Source organism: Diadema antillarum, unplaced genomic scaffold (assembly GCF_040938485.1).
Source record: "Diadema antillarum isolate AM-2024a unplaced genomic scaffold, OU_Dant_1.0 scf00000183, whole genome shotgun sequence".
NCBI lineage: Eukaryota > Metazoa > Echinodermata > Echinoidea > Diadematoida > Diadematidae > Diadema > Diadema antillarum.
Window position 1 is genome coordinate 2567891 of NW_027271072.1, and position 14461 is coordinate 2582351.

The window sequence follows — 14461 nt, forward strand, 5'->3', positions numbered from 1 at the left end:
GGGAAATTAACCATTATAAAAAAATGTCTCAGTTTGTGGAAGATTGTTCTGAAAGAGTAAATATGTAATTATAGTAATGTATACATTTGATATTTTTCCTATGACATTTTTACTTCTGCTGTTTTATCTGACACTACACTGAACATGTCATGATAACTACATGTATACTGAATAATTAAGAAATGACAACCACTACATTCTGGGTTAAAATAATTACTGGGTCTCACTTTTATTATATATATTTTTTACATTTTGATATTGTGTATTTAGCATTTTGGGGATTTAAACGTAGTTATTTAAATGTAATTGAATCAGAAAAGAAACTATGTTTATTGCCACATCTCCATCCATTTGACTCAGTCAAGACTTTTGGAAATCATGAAGGCAGGAAATTACACGTCACTCACACTTTACATGTTTATACACATATCAATCTAGTGCAGGGTCTATCAAAGTGGGCAATATTTTCTTACTCCCATGGAAGTTTAATGTAGTGATTAGCAATCAAATTTTCATCACTTCTTACTCTTTTTCTCTCTTTATTAGAGGGGTCAGTCAACTGGCAAAACCAAAGCTTTCAGATCCTCGTAAAGCAAGCTTGGCGAGCTTCGTTCGATCCTGCCTCCTGTGTCGGTTGTTGCTCTGACTGCGACTGCAACGCAAGAAGTTCATCACAGCATCATCGAGTTGCTATTGATGAGGAACTATGTCTTAATCTCTGAATCTCCAGACAAGATGAACATTAAACACTGTTTTCTAAAGTCAACTTCGGAATTACCAGATAATAATCTGGGCTTGTTAATAGATGCTATCAAAGCTAAAGGCAGGTATTGCGATCACATGCTTGTGTATCGCCAATTGAGGAAGACTGTGTCAGAAGTATACACTATGTTCATGGACCTGCTCCCTGAATCACAGCACGAACATGTACAGATGTACCACACCAATAGTGAATATGACATGCAAGAACACATCATCAGGGTTTTTGGCTATGCCAATGGATCTGTCCAAATACTTGTGTAATGAGAACCATGCATGTAGTTCATTGACAAAATAACAAACCTTTTGAATAACGAACCTTTGGGATATTTCAGCAGTGATTGAAAAAGCAAGAAAAAATAGCCCTGGGAAAGAGTGAATTTGAAAAAAGAACAAGAAGAAGCCTGGAATGCAGAGGGGTGGCAGAATATTGCTATAATGTCATTGCGGGACAGCCTGGTGTAAAGGGAAAAGCTGAGAATGCCCCCACAGCCCATGAAGCATGGTCAGGCCTGTTCAGTGATGATATGCTGGATTTGATGATTCTTCAAACCAATCAAAAAATTTCAAAACAAGAGCTGCATAAGATCCTGCCACACTTGATAATGATAAGAACACCTACTTTCATAATATACCAAGATATGAGTTGAGAACACTGATTGGCATCATGTATGCTTGTGGCCTTCTGAAGCACAGTCTACAACAGGTCAAACTAGTCTAAGTCAGTGATCATAGCAGACACAACATTTTCTGGACAACTACAACATATGTCAAGGAACAGGCTTCAATTTCTTCAAAGCAATTTAGCCTTCAATTGTTTTAAAATGTAGTGAGACCATCTGTCTGTGAGTTCATATCTAGATCCGAGAGCCAAAAATCTGATTGACATAAAATTTGTTGCAAACAGCATGGTTTTTGCCTGTATTTTTCACATATCCAACTTGGACTATGTTTAGCTAATGAAGAATAATGTCTCCCTAGATCGTGTATGAAATCATATGGTAATGCACCACAGAGTTTTTCAAAAAGAAATGAAAAGTTAAAACCCATGTCTCTTGAGAATACTCTCCCCGTTTACACTGAGAATAATAGCTGAAATTTTTGTTGGAGTCTGAATAAATTCGCTGGATATCTGAAGTTTTGTTTCACTCTCCATCATAGAGAAGTTTCCACTTTTATCATTCTAAGGATTGGTCTAAGTTACCTAGCTGTAAAATATGTATTGCACTGTGTGCATGAGATGCAAAAGTTTTGATGGTGGGGATATTGCAGAAATGGTTACCACTGAGAATTGGAGTGGAAGGAATGCATTTAACTTTGACCACCCCATGCAATGTTAAAATTACTTTTCATGATGGGTAGTACACAGAATGTTCTAACTTCAAGGTTTGAAATGGTAATTCAAGGATGTTTTATGTCAAATACAGGTGTAATCCCTTTTAGCAGCATGACAAGAAACAACTGCCATTCTTTTGAGCCTTGCTGTAATCACTCACTTTTTCTTTACTAACTACATACCAACTGATACAAAACATTTTGTCTCGCATACAAGAATGGAATTACATGTAATGTGAGCTAGTTTGAGTTCTGACTCCACAACTCCACAAACACACACACACACACACACACACACACACACACACACACACCTTACAAACTACTGCAACAAAGTAGTGAAACAGCTTTGATTCTGACGGCAAAGTTCACATACACATGCACAAAAGCTGGCACCTCAGAATATTGTGAAGGGCCCAATCACAACTGCACCCGTCTAGCTCATAATTGATTAGAGAGACCCTCTCTGACGTGTGGTGTGCCATCACAGGGGGCAGATCCCCCATCCATCTCTGCTACCTGTGGTCGAGCCCGTCCCCTTCCTTTCCCAGGACCACTCTGAAGGCGTGGTATCTGTGATTGAGTCCCGTTTCTGTGTGCAGCTTGTAGCGACTACCAAGGACGCCCTCTGGGTGGCTGTGGAGGTAGAAGACTCTCCTGATGCGGGAATGAACCAATGCCATGGCACACCTGCAAGACACCAGATAATACACATATCACAAGCTATTCTGCAGTGACTCCACAATCTATTCAAACAGTTTGGTTTCATTAAGAGACAAATTCAAATCAATTTACATTTCACATGAATTTAACTCTGAGAACATGACTGACAATTATTTGATGATGATATTGACTTTATTTACTGTCATTGTAGATTATGTTTCCCAGCTTAACTCAAACTTTTTCATTCTCCAAGCTGGAACCTTTACACTACAGACAGCCTACATTAAGTTCATGTCCTGATTTTCAATTACAATATGCACCTTACTTGATTTAAACCAAAGTTCTAGAAATATCCTTCCTTTCTTTTTTATTTAAGGGGAAAAAAAAATCTCTTTAAAAAATCGTTAACATATGAGCACTAATTTACACTCTCAAAAGAGTTACTAAAAGAGATTACAAGTAAATCTTTTTTTTTTGTGAGAGAAAAATGGTATGATTAAAGCCATGAATATTGTGTGAAAAATGGAGTCTTACTCATATGAACTTCTCCTTCAATGCAATCTCGTCAATCACAGTCACTCATATACGCTAGTCAAAATCTGCAGCCTATTGAAGTCACGCAAAAACAAACAAACAAACAAACAAATAAACTTACATAACACATGGTTCCTGAGTGACATAAAGGTCATAGCCAGTGCAGAGGTATGGTGTATCCTCATACTTTTGGTCCCTCGTCACCGATGATTCCAGCGCTGCACCTGACATGTTACAAGAATGGAGAAAGAAATTTATTGTACCTAGCAATCATCTTCATTCAGTGAGATGAAAAATCAATGCTGGCTTTATAGCACTCAGACTACTAAACTTATTGAGGACTAAGTATCAATCTCTTAATTTTCTAAGTAGCAAGTAGATATTGTAAACATCATTGTACTCAATGCACTTCTTTCTTTTTTCCCCTTTTTGGTTTTAACTCTTTATGTGCCACGTTCGCACGTCCGACTCAGTCGACGGCGTGCCAACTTTGCATATTCTGCTCAACAAACAAAGCCGCCAAAACCGATCGATAAATCGGCTAATCACTGCTAATCCCGCGGCACAATGAAAGTGTTTCTCGTGCTTTTGTTCCTCTCATATACGGCTTGCATTCTATGTGGTGATTGACTATCAAGCGGTGTTCCCAACTAGATTTGCTCGTACATTCTAAGTTACTGTCACGGTTTTATGTGCAATAGTCATGCCTTTACAGTAATGTAGCAAGTGGTCATTTAAAAGAAAAATTGAAAATAGATTCGTCATACAATTTATAACGAAACAAAGCTTGGCATTCCTCTTTAACTTTGCCTGCTATTATGCCCATCTTAACAGAAATTTGTAGAAGTTATACAAATTGGAAAAACAGAATTCTTTCTCAAAGCATGACTACCTTCGTGTCTCAGAATAACGTGGCACACAGGGGGTTTCCACCGTGGCACATAAAGACTTAATCACACATACCACGTATTGCTCACTATCAAAGGTATAACAATCTTCACAATAATTCTATCAATGACCAATCATACATGTTCATCTCTTTCTGCAATAAACAATGTGACCACAAAATGAAAGAATGCAACATTATTTTTGTTCTTTAATTCCTGATTCTGAATATGTTCACATTCCAACAACTATATGCTTTTTAATATCAAATGTCTCATCATATTTCTAAAAACCTACAGCCAATGGAGTAAAATGGAGTCAAAAGGAGAACTGAGCTTTCGATACTAGCAGAATCTTCATCAGCAGCAAAATGACAAAAAGGCACGGAAAGCAATCACATGTCGGCTTAACCCGTTGAGGACGGTTTGATTTTGCTACAACACGCATTTCCCATAGACACTTGCCCGAGTATACTAGGGACTCGTCCTCAACGGGTTAAGGACTACAAACAACAAGAACAGTCAGGGTCTGGTTAGGAACACAGAACAAAGAAAACAAAAGGAGAGGGTTGGAAGTCATGGGCAAGGAGCCCAACAGATAAAGGAAAGGAGATTAAAGCAGGAGAGTGGACAGACAAAAGGCAGAGGAGGATCAGAGGTGATCCAAAAGAACAAAGGGGGCATGGTAGGGCAACCTATGAATGATAAAAAAGAATAGGGAGGCAACAGCAAACGAGTTAGGGAACAACAGAGGGATTAAGAAATGAAGAAATGATTAAGAAATGAAGAAACAAGCACCTAGCCCAAACCTGGTGTACCAAGAAAAGGGTATGAATATAATCATATTTCATATATACACTTCAACCTTGATTATCTGGCCATGTCGGGACCGGCACTCTTCCGGATATGGCAGGATATGGGAGACACAGTGTTAATGTATATACACTAGTGTAGCTGCCGTCCCAGTGCACTGGCAGGTAGGCAGGTAGTGTACCCCGCAACGGTTGTGTAATCTATGCTAGCCTGCGCAAAACTGCAGTCCCTTCTTCACAGAAATATAGTATAAAGTCACTGTTTTTTCTCAATTTTTGGATGAAAAAAAAAAAGTCCTTCACTACGTGAACGGGTCCAGATAATAGATAGATATTTCCGGATAAAAGGAGGCAGGATAATCGAGGTCGAACTGTACTTTTTTTTTAATATCTAATGTTTTTTTATATATTTTCAGATATAATTTTTATCATTAATATATACTTTGATATGATGGTAACTTTCATTTAGGGCTTGCTGCTTGTTCACCCCCCTCCCCACCATGCTGTTACTATTTTCTTCATTTTTACTCATAATTTGCCCCCCCCCCCCAATCCTAGGGATCACCACCCCTCTGCCTTTTGTCTATCCACCCTCCTTAATCCCCCTTCCTTTACCTGTTGGGCTCCTCGCCCATGACTTCCAATCCTCCCCTTTTGTTTTCTATTTTTTCTTTGTCCCTAGCCCATCCTTGACTGTGCTTGTTGTGTGTAGCCTTTACACATGATCGCTTTCCCTGCCTGTTTGTCATTTTTCCTCTGATGAAGATTACGCTAGGATCGAAAGCTCAGGCCCTTCCAAAATTGCACACTTACAGTATACTGAATTACACACCCTGACCTTACTACATGCTGCTTTGTCAATTTATCACTTGTCATGTGAACATAAAAATTTTCATCTATGAGAACATATCTGCTCAAAAAGAAGAGAAAAAGAATCTGCCCAGGGAAGGATGTCATATGCAATTTGCTATCACATGATCATATCTATCCAATAGCTGACTAGTATCTGACTGCACCATTATGACATCATTTCATGGCATGGACAAACACTCTCAATAAGATGTGGGCACCTGTTGTCAGGGGCCAGGCCCCGCCCCCTTGGCCATGGGCAACGAGGTCAATGCACTTCATGACAGCATGTTGGAGGGGGTGGTCCCTTGAGGCAGGGCAGTCTGAGGTCACTGCCAGCATCCTGTCAGTCTTGGGGTCCACTATCACAGCTCCGGTCACTGCCTCATCCTGGAATACAGGTCAGAGAGTTAAAAAAAAATATTCCTTTCCTCTCTCAAGCCAATCATGTACAATGCAAGGTGGTGAAGTTCATTAAAGAAAAAGTGTTGTTTAAAAACACACACACATACACATAGGATAAGGACATTTTGTTCTATAACATTTCACTTTCAAATTACTTGTTTGTCCATGGCCAACATGTCAAGAACAACAAATACTTCAGTTTCAATGTGGTGGAGTTTGGGGGTTTGGGAATGAATTTACAAAGTGATTTCCAGATCAAAGACACTTTCTGGATGTTGTTGCAAGTCCAGTAATTGGGAACAAAATCAGATTGGTAATTTTTTTTTATTTATTTTTTGATAGCACTTTCAATCAATGACTACAATTTGTATGACTTCTGAATTGCACCTATGTACACCAGGTTTAGGGCTCACTGCTTGTACTCCCTCCCCCCCCCCCCCCCCTCCCTTACTCCTGCAGTTGCTACACAGATTGTATTTCACTTTTTTCCTGTTCTTTATCACTCTCTTGTTCCTTATCTCGTGTGGTGTTGCTTCCCTAATCATTCATCTTCATCCTGCACAGGTTGCCCCCCAAGATCCTTGGGATTATGACTGGCCCACCTCTGCCTTTTGTCTGTTCACCCCTGTGCTTCAATCTCCCTCCCTTTACCTGCTTGGTTTTCTACCTTTGATTTCCAACCCACCCCACTGTTTTCTTTGTTTTTTTGTTTTTCATTGTTCCCTAGCCCTCCTCAGACTATGCTTATCCTAAATGTTTGTTATTTTCCCTGTGAGGAAGGTTCTTCTAGGATTGAAAGCTCAGGCCCCTTGTGACGCTATTTTACTCCATTGGCTCGCCACTATTGGAAAAGCAGTTTTCAGCAGCGTTTTGTTGCTAATTTAATGTATGATCAAATACAAACAAGTGGAAAGGAATTTGAAATCCAATTTCAGTGAAAGTAATCAGGTACCGCAATGAAGTCAAGGAACCATGGTCTCTAGAATACAATTGTTGATGTAAGTACACTATAGTAATGAAATCAAGCCTTTGGAACAAACATTCAGGCATCTGCTCTGCTGTATACAACTGTAGGTTGACATAGCCTATATAAAAGCCTGCACGTAATGCAGCATTCATTATCATGAAGACAATGCACAGACTTTTGAGATGGGCAGATAGAGAAATCTGTTTCCTGCGATACACTTCAAAATGACACCGTAACTTAACTTATGCTGCCATTTCTTAACCACTTGCACAATATGAGTCCTTTTCACATGTGGTATGTCATAATAGTCATAAAAGATAACAACACATGTGGGTAGGTTGCCACTGAGAATAAATACCCACTACACTACAGCATATTCAGTGCAATAATGATAGCAGACTTTCAATATTGTATTCCAAAAATACACTTATATTTGGTGTAGACCTCTAAGATTTGGATAGTACTGGGACCAACACTGCTCCAAACTATTGGTGTAGGTTGTAGTCAATCACTATACTACAATAAACCGATAACTGAGACATAGTTTGTCTTACATACCTTACCAGCACTGGGTCTAAGCAATGTCATATCCACTGCGGACTGAATGTGGGTTCTGATCCTAACCTTATCTGCCTCGGAGAAGAGTTGTCCTGATATCAACTTTGATAATCTGTGTGCATGGAAAGAGACATCATAATATATGATAAACAGAGCAGAGGTGGACATTATTATGAAAAGAAAACACAATAAAGGTAAAGAGGATATCAACTTTCCAGAATTTCTCACAAAAAAACAGACAGACAGTTCCGCTGTAAAAGACAGATTCTATTTATACTCATACACAATATGACCAAATCAGCAGATCATCCCAAGTTTCACATGATGTGTGACAGACATTACAGAGCATGGATCATGAGAAGTCTACGTTCCAACAAGACATGCATCTTCTACTGTCTTTATCCTCTGTGACAACCAAAATATACACAATATACAAAAGAAAAGTGAAACTGACACAAAAGTAATGTCAAAATTTGAAAGAGAACTAATTGTCTCCTAGCTGGCCTTCCTTCTGCAACCTTGAACAGACTTCAAGCAGTATACATGTAGAATGCAGCAGCATGTTTGCTCACTGGGCTTAGGAAGTAAAAATCACATCACTCCTGTTCTGGTTGAGATGCATTGACTTCCTGTCAAGAACAGAACTGATTTCCAGATCCTACGGTTCATCTTTATTCTAAAGGCCATTCATGGTCAGGCTCCGGGATATCTGTCATCCCTGATTGAGCAACATCATCCCAGCCCTTGACTTTGTTCATCTGGCCTTACTCTCCAGATACTCGTTACACATCTCAAGGAATGTGGAGACAAGCCATTTGCCTCTCCTATGGAACTCCCTCCAATCATTTCTCTGTGAAATTGACAATCTGGAGCACTTCTTCAAAGCTTCACTCAAGACTTATGTTTTGTGTCAGACACTCAATGGAAGGATCATTATCAGGTTGCAGGTTTTTTCCTTCACAAAAAAATTAGAGAGCACCTTCAAAGCAAAGATTTCTTGAATGAAATGCCAATTCACTCAGTTTTTACCCCCTAGCAGCCAGGCCCAGGAACAACAAGCACATAACAGTGGTAGTGGTGGAGGTGGTGGAGGTGGGAGGGAGGGAGGATACTCACTCTTTGTCCTCGTGGAAGGCGGTGGGCCAGTGACGCCGGGCTTCCTCAAACTGGGCCCTGGTCTGCGGCGGTGTCCTTGCAACCTGCGCAAGGACTGGTTGCCCAAGGAGACCAGGCTGTATGTCGCTGATATCTCCCAGGATGTCCTCCAAGCCAATCTGACCAGACTGTGAAGGTGACACCTGGTCTGCCTTGCACAGAATGATCTGCAGCTCATCTTTGACATTAAAAAAGAAAGAATGAAAAAAAAAATGAAAAGAAATGAAATCAAGACAAACAACTAAGAGATAAAGTTTCTGAGAAAATGCAGGAAAATGTCGAATACATTAGTAACCAAATTACACTATACAACATGAGGAGCCAAGTTTTCTAGAAATAAAATGTGTGTGAAAAGTTTTTGTCTGTACAATGCAATGCATGCCAGTTGCCAATTTATGAAAGTTTCATGCCAGAAAAAAACTAGAAATATCACTGAAGGTGATTAATACCCCCGCCCCGTGACGACAGTCTTACCCAAGGAATGATCTTTCCTTGATCTTCTGCCATTTAAATGCCATTACCATGGCAACGCAGCTTCCGACACGTCCGAAAAATATGTCTTGCACATCTTCCCACCAAGACTATTGTGTGTGCCACATTTCATAAGCTTTTGTCAAAAACTGAGGAAGTAGTTAAATCCGCAAGATCTTTCCTTGATCTTCTGCCATTAATATGCCGTTACCATGGCAACGCAGCTTCCGACACGTCCAAAAAATATGTCTTGCACATCTTCCCACCAAGACCAATGTGTGTGCCACATTTCATGAGCTTCAGTCAAATACAGAGGAAGTAGTTCAATCCGCAAGATCTTTCCTTGATCTTCTGCCATTTATATGCCGTTACCATGGCAACGCAGCTTCCGACACGTCCGAAAAATATGTCTTCCACATCTTCCCACCAAGATCAAGGTGTGTGCCACATTTCATAAGCTTTGGTCAAAAAACTGAGGAAGTAGTTAAATCCGCAAGATCTTTCCTTGATCTTCTGCCATTAATATGCCGTTACCATGGCAACGTACTTTCGGGTACTGTCAAAAAATGCGTCTTGCACATCTACAACCAAAGGCACACATCTGTACCAAGTTTCATGGAAATTGGGCAAAAACTGAGGAAGTAGTTTGCAACACAAAATTTTCCATCATTTTGGCTAATATGTGAGCTGTTACCATGGCAACATACTTTTTGTCACTGTCAAGAAATGTGTCATGCTGACCTATATCCTAAGACAAACATTCAATATGAATTCCATGAGAATTGGAAGAACACTGATGAAGCAGTTTTGCCATGAAGCATTTTGCCCTATATTTTACCAATAACATGCCGTTACCATGGCAACGCACTTTTTGCCACTGCGGAAATATGTGTCTTGCACATTAACATATTCAGATGAACATCTGTACCGAATTTCATAAAAATTGATCAAAAACTGTGGGAGGAGTTCGCGACGCAAGATTTGTACCCATTTTTGCCCATAATATGCCGTTACCATGGCAACGTACTTTTGGGTACTGTCAAAAAATACGTCTTGCACATCTACAACCCAAGGCACACATCTGTGCCAAGTTTTATGGGAATCGGTTGAAAACTGAGGAAGTAGTTCGCGACGCAAGATTTGCAACGGACCGACCGCCCGACCGCCCGACCGACCGCCCGACCGTCCGCTGATTCCTATATACCCCCTTCAAACTTCGTTTGGCGGGAGTATAAAAAAACATACTCTACAACAGAAGTTTAGGGAGCATACCTCTTTCACCAGTGTCATCGGTGATGCACAGCTTGCGAACACGCTTTATATGGGAGAGTCCTTCCAGCGAGAACAAGCTTGAGAACTTCCTAAAGAGAGATGTAAACAATGGAAGGGCAAAGAAGAGATTTCATTCCAATTCATTTCATTTCAGTCTTTATTGTTCATATGGATATTTGTTTTGTTCACATTCTTTCTACAAAACAAAAAAATTGTACAATACACAATTACATTTGCACATGAACAGCATTCAAATGGCATATAAAACATAAAAGAGGCATATTTTTGCCAACATTATAAAACAGAAAAACATCATTATATAGCATATATCAACATCAATTTTCAAACATTCAACTTATTAATATAAGTAATGTTCTTTTTTTAACTGTGAATACAAAGAAAACTATCATAAGTGATTTATTTTCATATCTTTGGGGCACAATATGTGACCGTGCACCTCAAAATGAACATAAAGTCGCACACACTGATTTTGCCTGAGGACTGAAAATAAGTGAAACGGGTCAACCTAGCCGAACTTGACTTTTTCATACTTTCTGAAAGAGCAAGTCTTCTTTTACATTATGCTAAAATTTGGTATCATAAAACGGGTAGGAAAGTGTGTTTTTTTAGCAGTTTGTCTCGAACATTTTTGGTAGAATAGTATGATTAGGTGTGTCTTTAGAATCCCTTTTTCATTTCTGAAAAACCTTGTCCACACTCTTCACTTTCAACTCTAATAACTTTTGAAAAGATAGTGGTACTGCTTTGAAAGTTGGCATTAATTATGGACAGAATGTGTTAATGAGGCATGCTTAATTTCAGTTTAATCTGATAATCCCTTCATTGTTGTTACTCTGGTGGTTTACTTCCTGTTTTTTGTCCCATTCATCGCACAGCCAGCACGGTTTGGTAAAGATTTAGCGCTTGAATGGACACTGTACTTCAGAGCCTCTTTTCTCAGTTCACACTTTTCCTGAGTTTGTGCTTTCTTTCCAATATTTAGATAGGCTAGGAGAGTCCATTTGATTTGAGTCATCCAGCCTACATTATTTTAAAGCTTAAAGTCTGCTCTTTCAGAATATGGTCTTAACTAAAAATTCATGTCTGGCGACTTTTTGTTTGTTTTGAGGTGCAAGGTCACATATAAAAAATCCTGCAAATCATTCATCTGTAATCACTAAAAAAAACACACAAAAAAACACACAAACGAAATATTCTTACTCTGATCTGATTCAATCTCCTCTAACTTCTCAACATATTGCATTAATCATAAAATATATAATAAACATCATCAGCTACACTAATCCAGAACCTTCCATACAACCTCCAGCTCAAGCTATACATCCTTCAAAAACTTTCCTAAACCATACAACATATCAATCAATCAATCCAACCAAAAAGATGTCTCTTTTTTTTTCCCAGCCCATTCAGATTTAAGATGTACTGGAAACACAACAGAGCATTTATCTAAAACATTCAAAGGGTACAGCCTACCGGGCATATTTTTCTTTTCGCTATATGACAGATAACAACTCATGAAACATATATCCCAAATATTTTTTGTATCGAAAATGCCTACCCACACTGCAAAACGATGACATCTGTGTAATATCATGCCAAGTTGATGCTCTGTAATTATACAATTTGTAGATCCCTTGATGCAAAGTCTGTAACGTTGAGCGATACATTACTGGCCCCGGCATGCACAATCATCCAGGTGCATCTACTACACATGCATTTATGATAATTCAGCTAGTTTAAACCTACAGTATTGCATTTGCCTGAGTGTAGCCAGTACTGCACTAACTATCAATACAGTAGATCTGATAATCTAGAAGCAATAAGCACTGAACATAGGTAAATGAATCAATAAGGTGCAAAAGCAGACAAAAGTCATGCGCAAAACGACAAACTTGATACATTTTGTAGCAAAAAAGAAAAAGAAAAACAATCTGCTGAAAACTGCTTATCCAATAGCAGTGAACCAAAGGAGTAAAATGGAGTCAAAAGGGGCCCGAGCTTTTGATCCTAGAAGAATCTTTGTCTGAGGCAAAATGACAAAATAGACTGAGGAAAGCAATCACATACAAGGACTACACACAACAAGAACAATCAAGGGAGGACTAGGGACACAGAGCAAAAAACAAAACAAAAGGGAAGGGTTTGAAGTCATGGGCAAGGAGCCCAACAGGTAAAGGGAGGGGGATTAAAGCAGGAGGGTAGACAGACAAAAGGCAGAGGAGGGTCAGTGGTAATCACAAGGATCAAAGGGGGGGGGGGGGGTTGAAACCTATAAAGGACAAAGATGAAATGGGAGGCAACATGAGACGAGATAAAGAACAACAAAAAGATAAAGAAAGGACAAGAGTGAGATAGCAACAGCATGGGGGAGGGGGGGGGGGGGGGGGGGGGGGGGCTAAACAATCAGCGTGCCCTAACCCTGTGTACTAAGAAAAGGCAACAAAATGAAAGTGAGATGCAAGTTACAAATGCAAGTTATAAAAGATAACAAAGTAAATGCAGACCTCCCTATTCATCCTTATCCTTCATCTAGGTTGCCCTCTTTGATTCTGGGGGTCTTCACTGACCCTCCTCCATCTTTTCTCTGTCCATCCTCCTGATCCTCCTCTCCTACTTGTTGGGCTCCCTTGCCTACGACTTCCAACCCTTCCCTTTTGTTTTCTTTGTTCTGTGTCCCTAGCCCTCCTCTGACTGTTCTTGTCTCGTGTAGTCCTTATATCATGTAATTGCTTTCCCTGCCTGTTCGTCATTTTGCCTCCGATGAAGATTCTGCTAGGATTGAAAGCTCAGGCCTCTTTTTACTCTATCCTACTTGAATACATTCTGAAAACAGTATGAATCATATCTTGAATATCTCTTCACAGAACTCAAAGAAAAGCAGCAAAGACCTCATTGGCATGTGAACATTTTAAAATTACAAGACCAATAATGTGCCTGAACATTGTTGTTGAAGAGACTGTGCAAAGAACATGCAGTGAGTCCAATTGCATTTAATACAGAAGAATTATTCTTTTATACTAACTCGGCAAATGTTACATCAAGCAATTAAGTACCATGTACAAATGTATAATATATAATGATAAAATATACAATTCAAGCAAATTGCAATAGCCACTCTGCTCCAAACAAATACTTGATCACTATCAAAGGAAAGTTAAGGAAAGTTTGTGTTTAAATGATTTTTTCATTTATTGCAGAGGCATAAAAAACAACAACAAACTACTATGATGTCTGATAAAAACTAATTTCAATACAAAGCCTTAAAATCATGAACACAAGTCATCTTCACAAGGCATAAAAAAATATGAGTGCCACATTGTATAATTAATATGATAAAACAGGTGATAGTATCTTACCTGAGGAGATCATTTGTTTTCTTTTTATTTAGTACTGAAGCTGCATAGACAGGAACTGAGGGGTAAGACAGTAAAAATCTATATATTAATTAAAAAACACACACAAAGTATGTGATTATGAACAGTGATTACACATCATAAAGAAAATATAAAGACAAATCAACATATTTTTCTTTTCATAAAATGAAATTTCAAAGTGTAATTCTCTTTATATTTCCCTTACATCGTTCTACGGATGTTGCATTCTTCTCATCCAGCAGTGACTACACAGAAACTTTTAAATAAAAAATTGTAACTTTGAACAGATTGTCTGATTTTTCCCAAACTTTCAACAATGTGTTCTGGTAGTATTGCTGCATTCTCTTAATTGATAGTGGACTTGTCCTTTTCATATTTTGATGGGTGAAATGACTGCTTTAT

General features: G+C 39.0%; 1 protein-coding gene across 1 annotated transcript in view; it reads right to left on the bottom strand.

The window, feature by feature from the left end:
• Positions 1-2377: 2377 nt before the first annotated feature.
• Positions 2378-14461, bottom strand: part of LOC139723247 (probable inactive tRNA-specific adenosine deaminase-like protein 3) — a 43521-nt gene continuing 31437 nt past the window's right edge. Inside the window, exons 3-9 of the mRNA XM_071634505.1 lie at positions 14042-14096; positions 10665-10753; positions 8883-9099; positions 7767-7878; positions 6058-6226; positions 3413-3515; positions 2378-2784 (exon numbers count right to left, since the gene is read on the bottom strand). Coding sequence (XP_071490606.1) covers positions 2610-2784; positions 3413-3515; positions 6058-6226; positions 7767-7878; positions 8883-9099; positions 10665-10753; positions 14042-14096 — 920 coding nt within the window. The 3' untranslated portion in view covers positions 2378-2609. The remainder of the gene's footprint in view (positions 2785-3412; positions 3516-6057; positions 6227-7766; positions 7879-8882; positions 9100-10664; positions 10754-14041; positions 14097-14461) is intronic.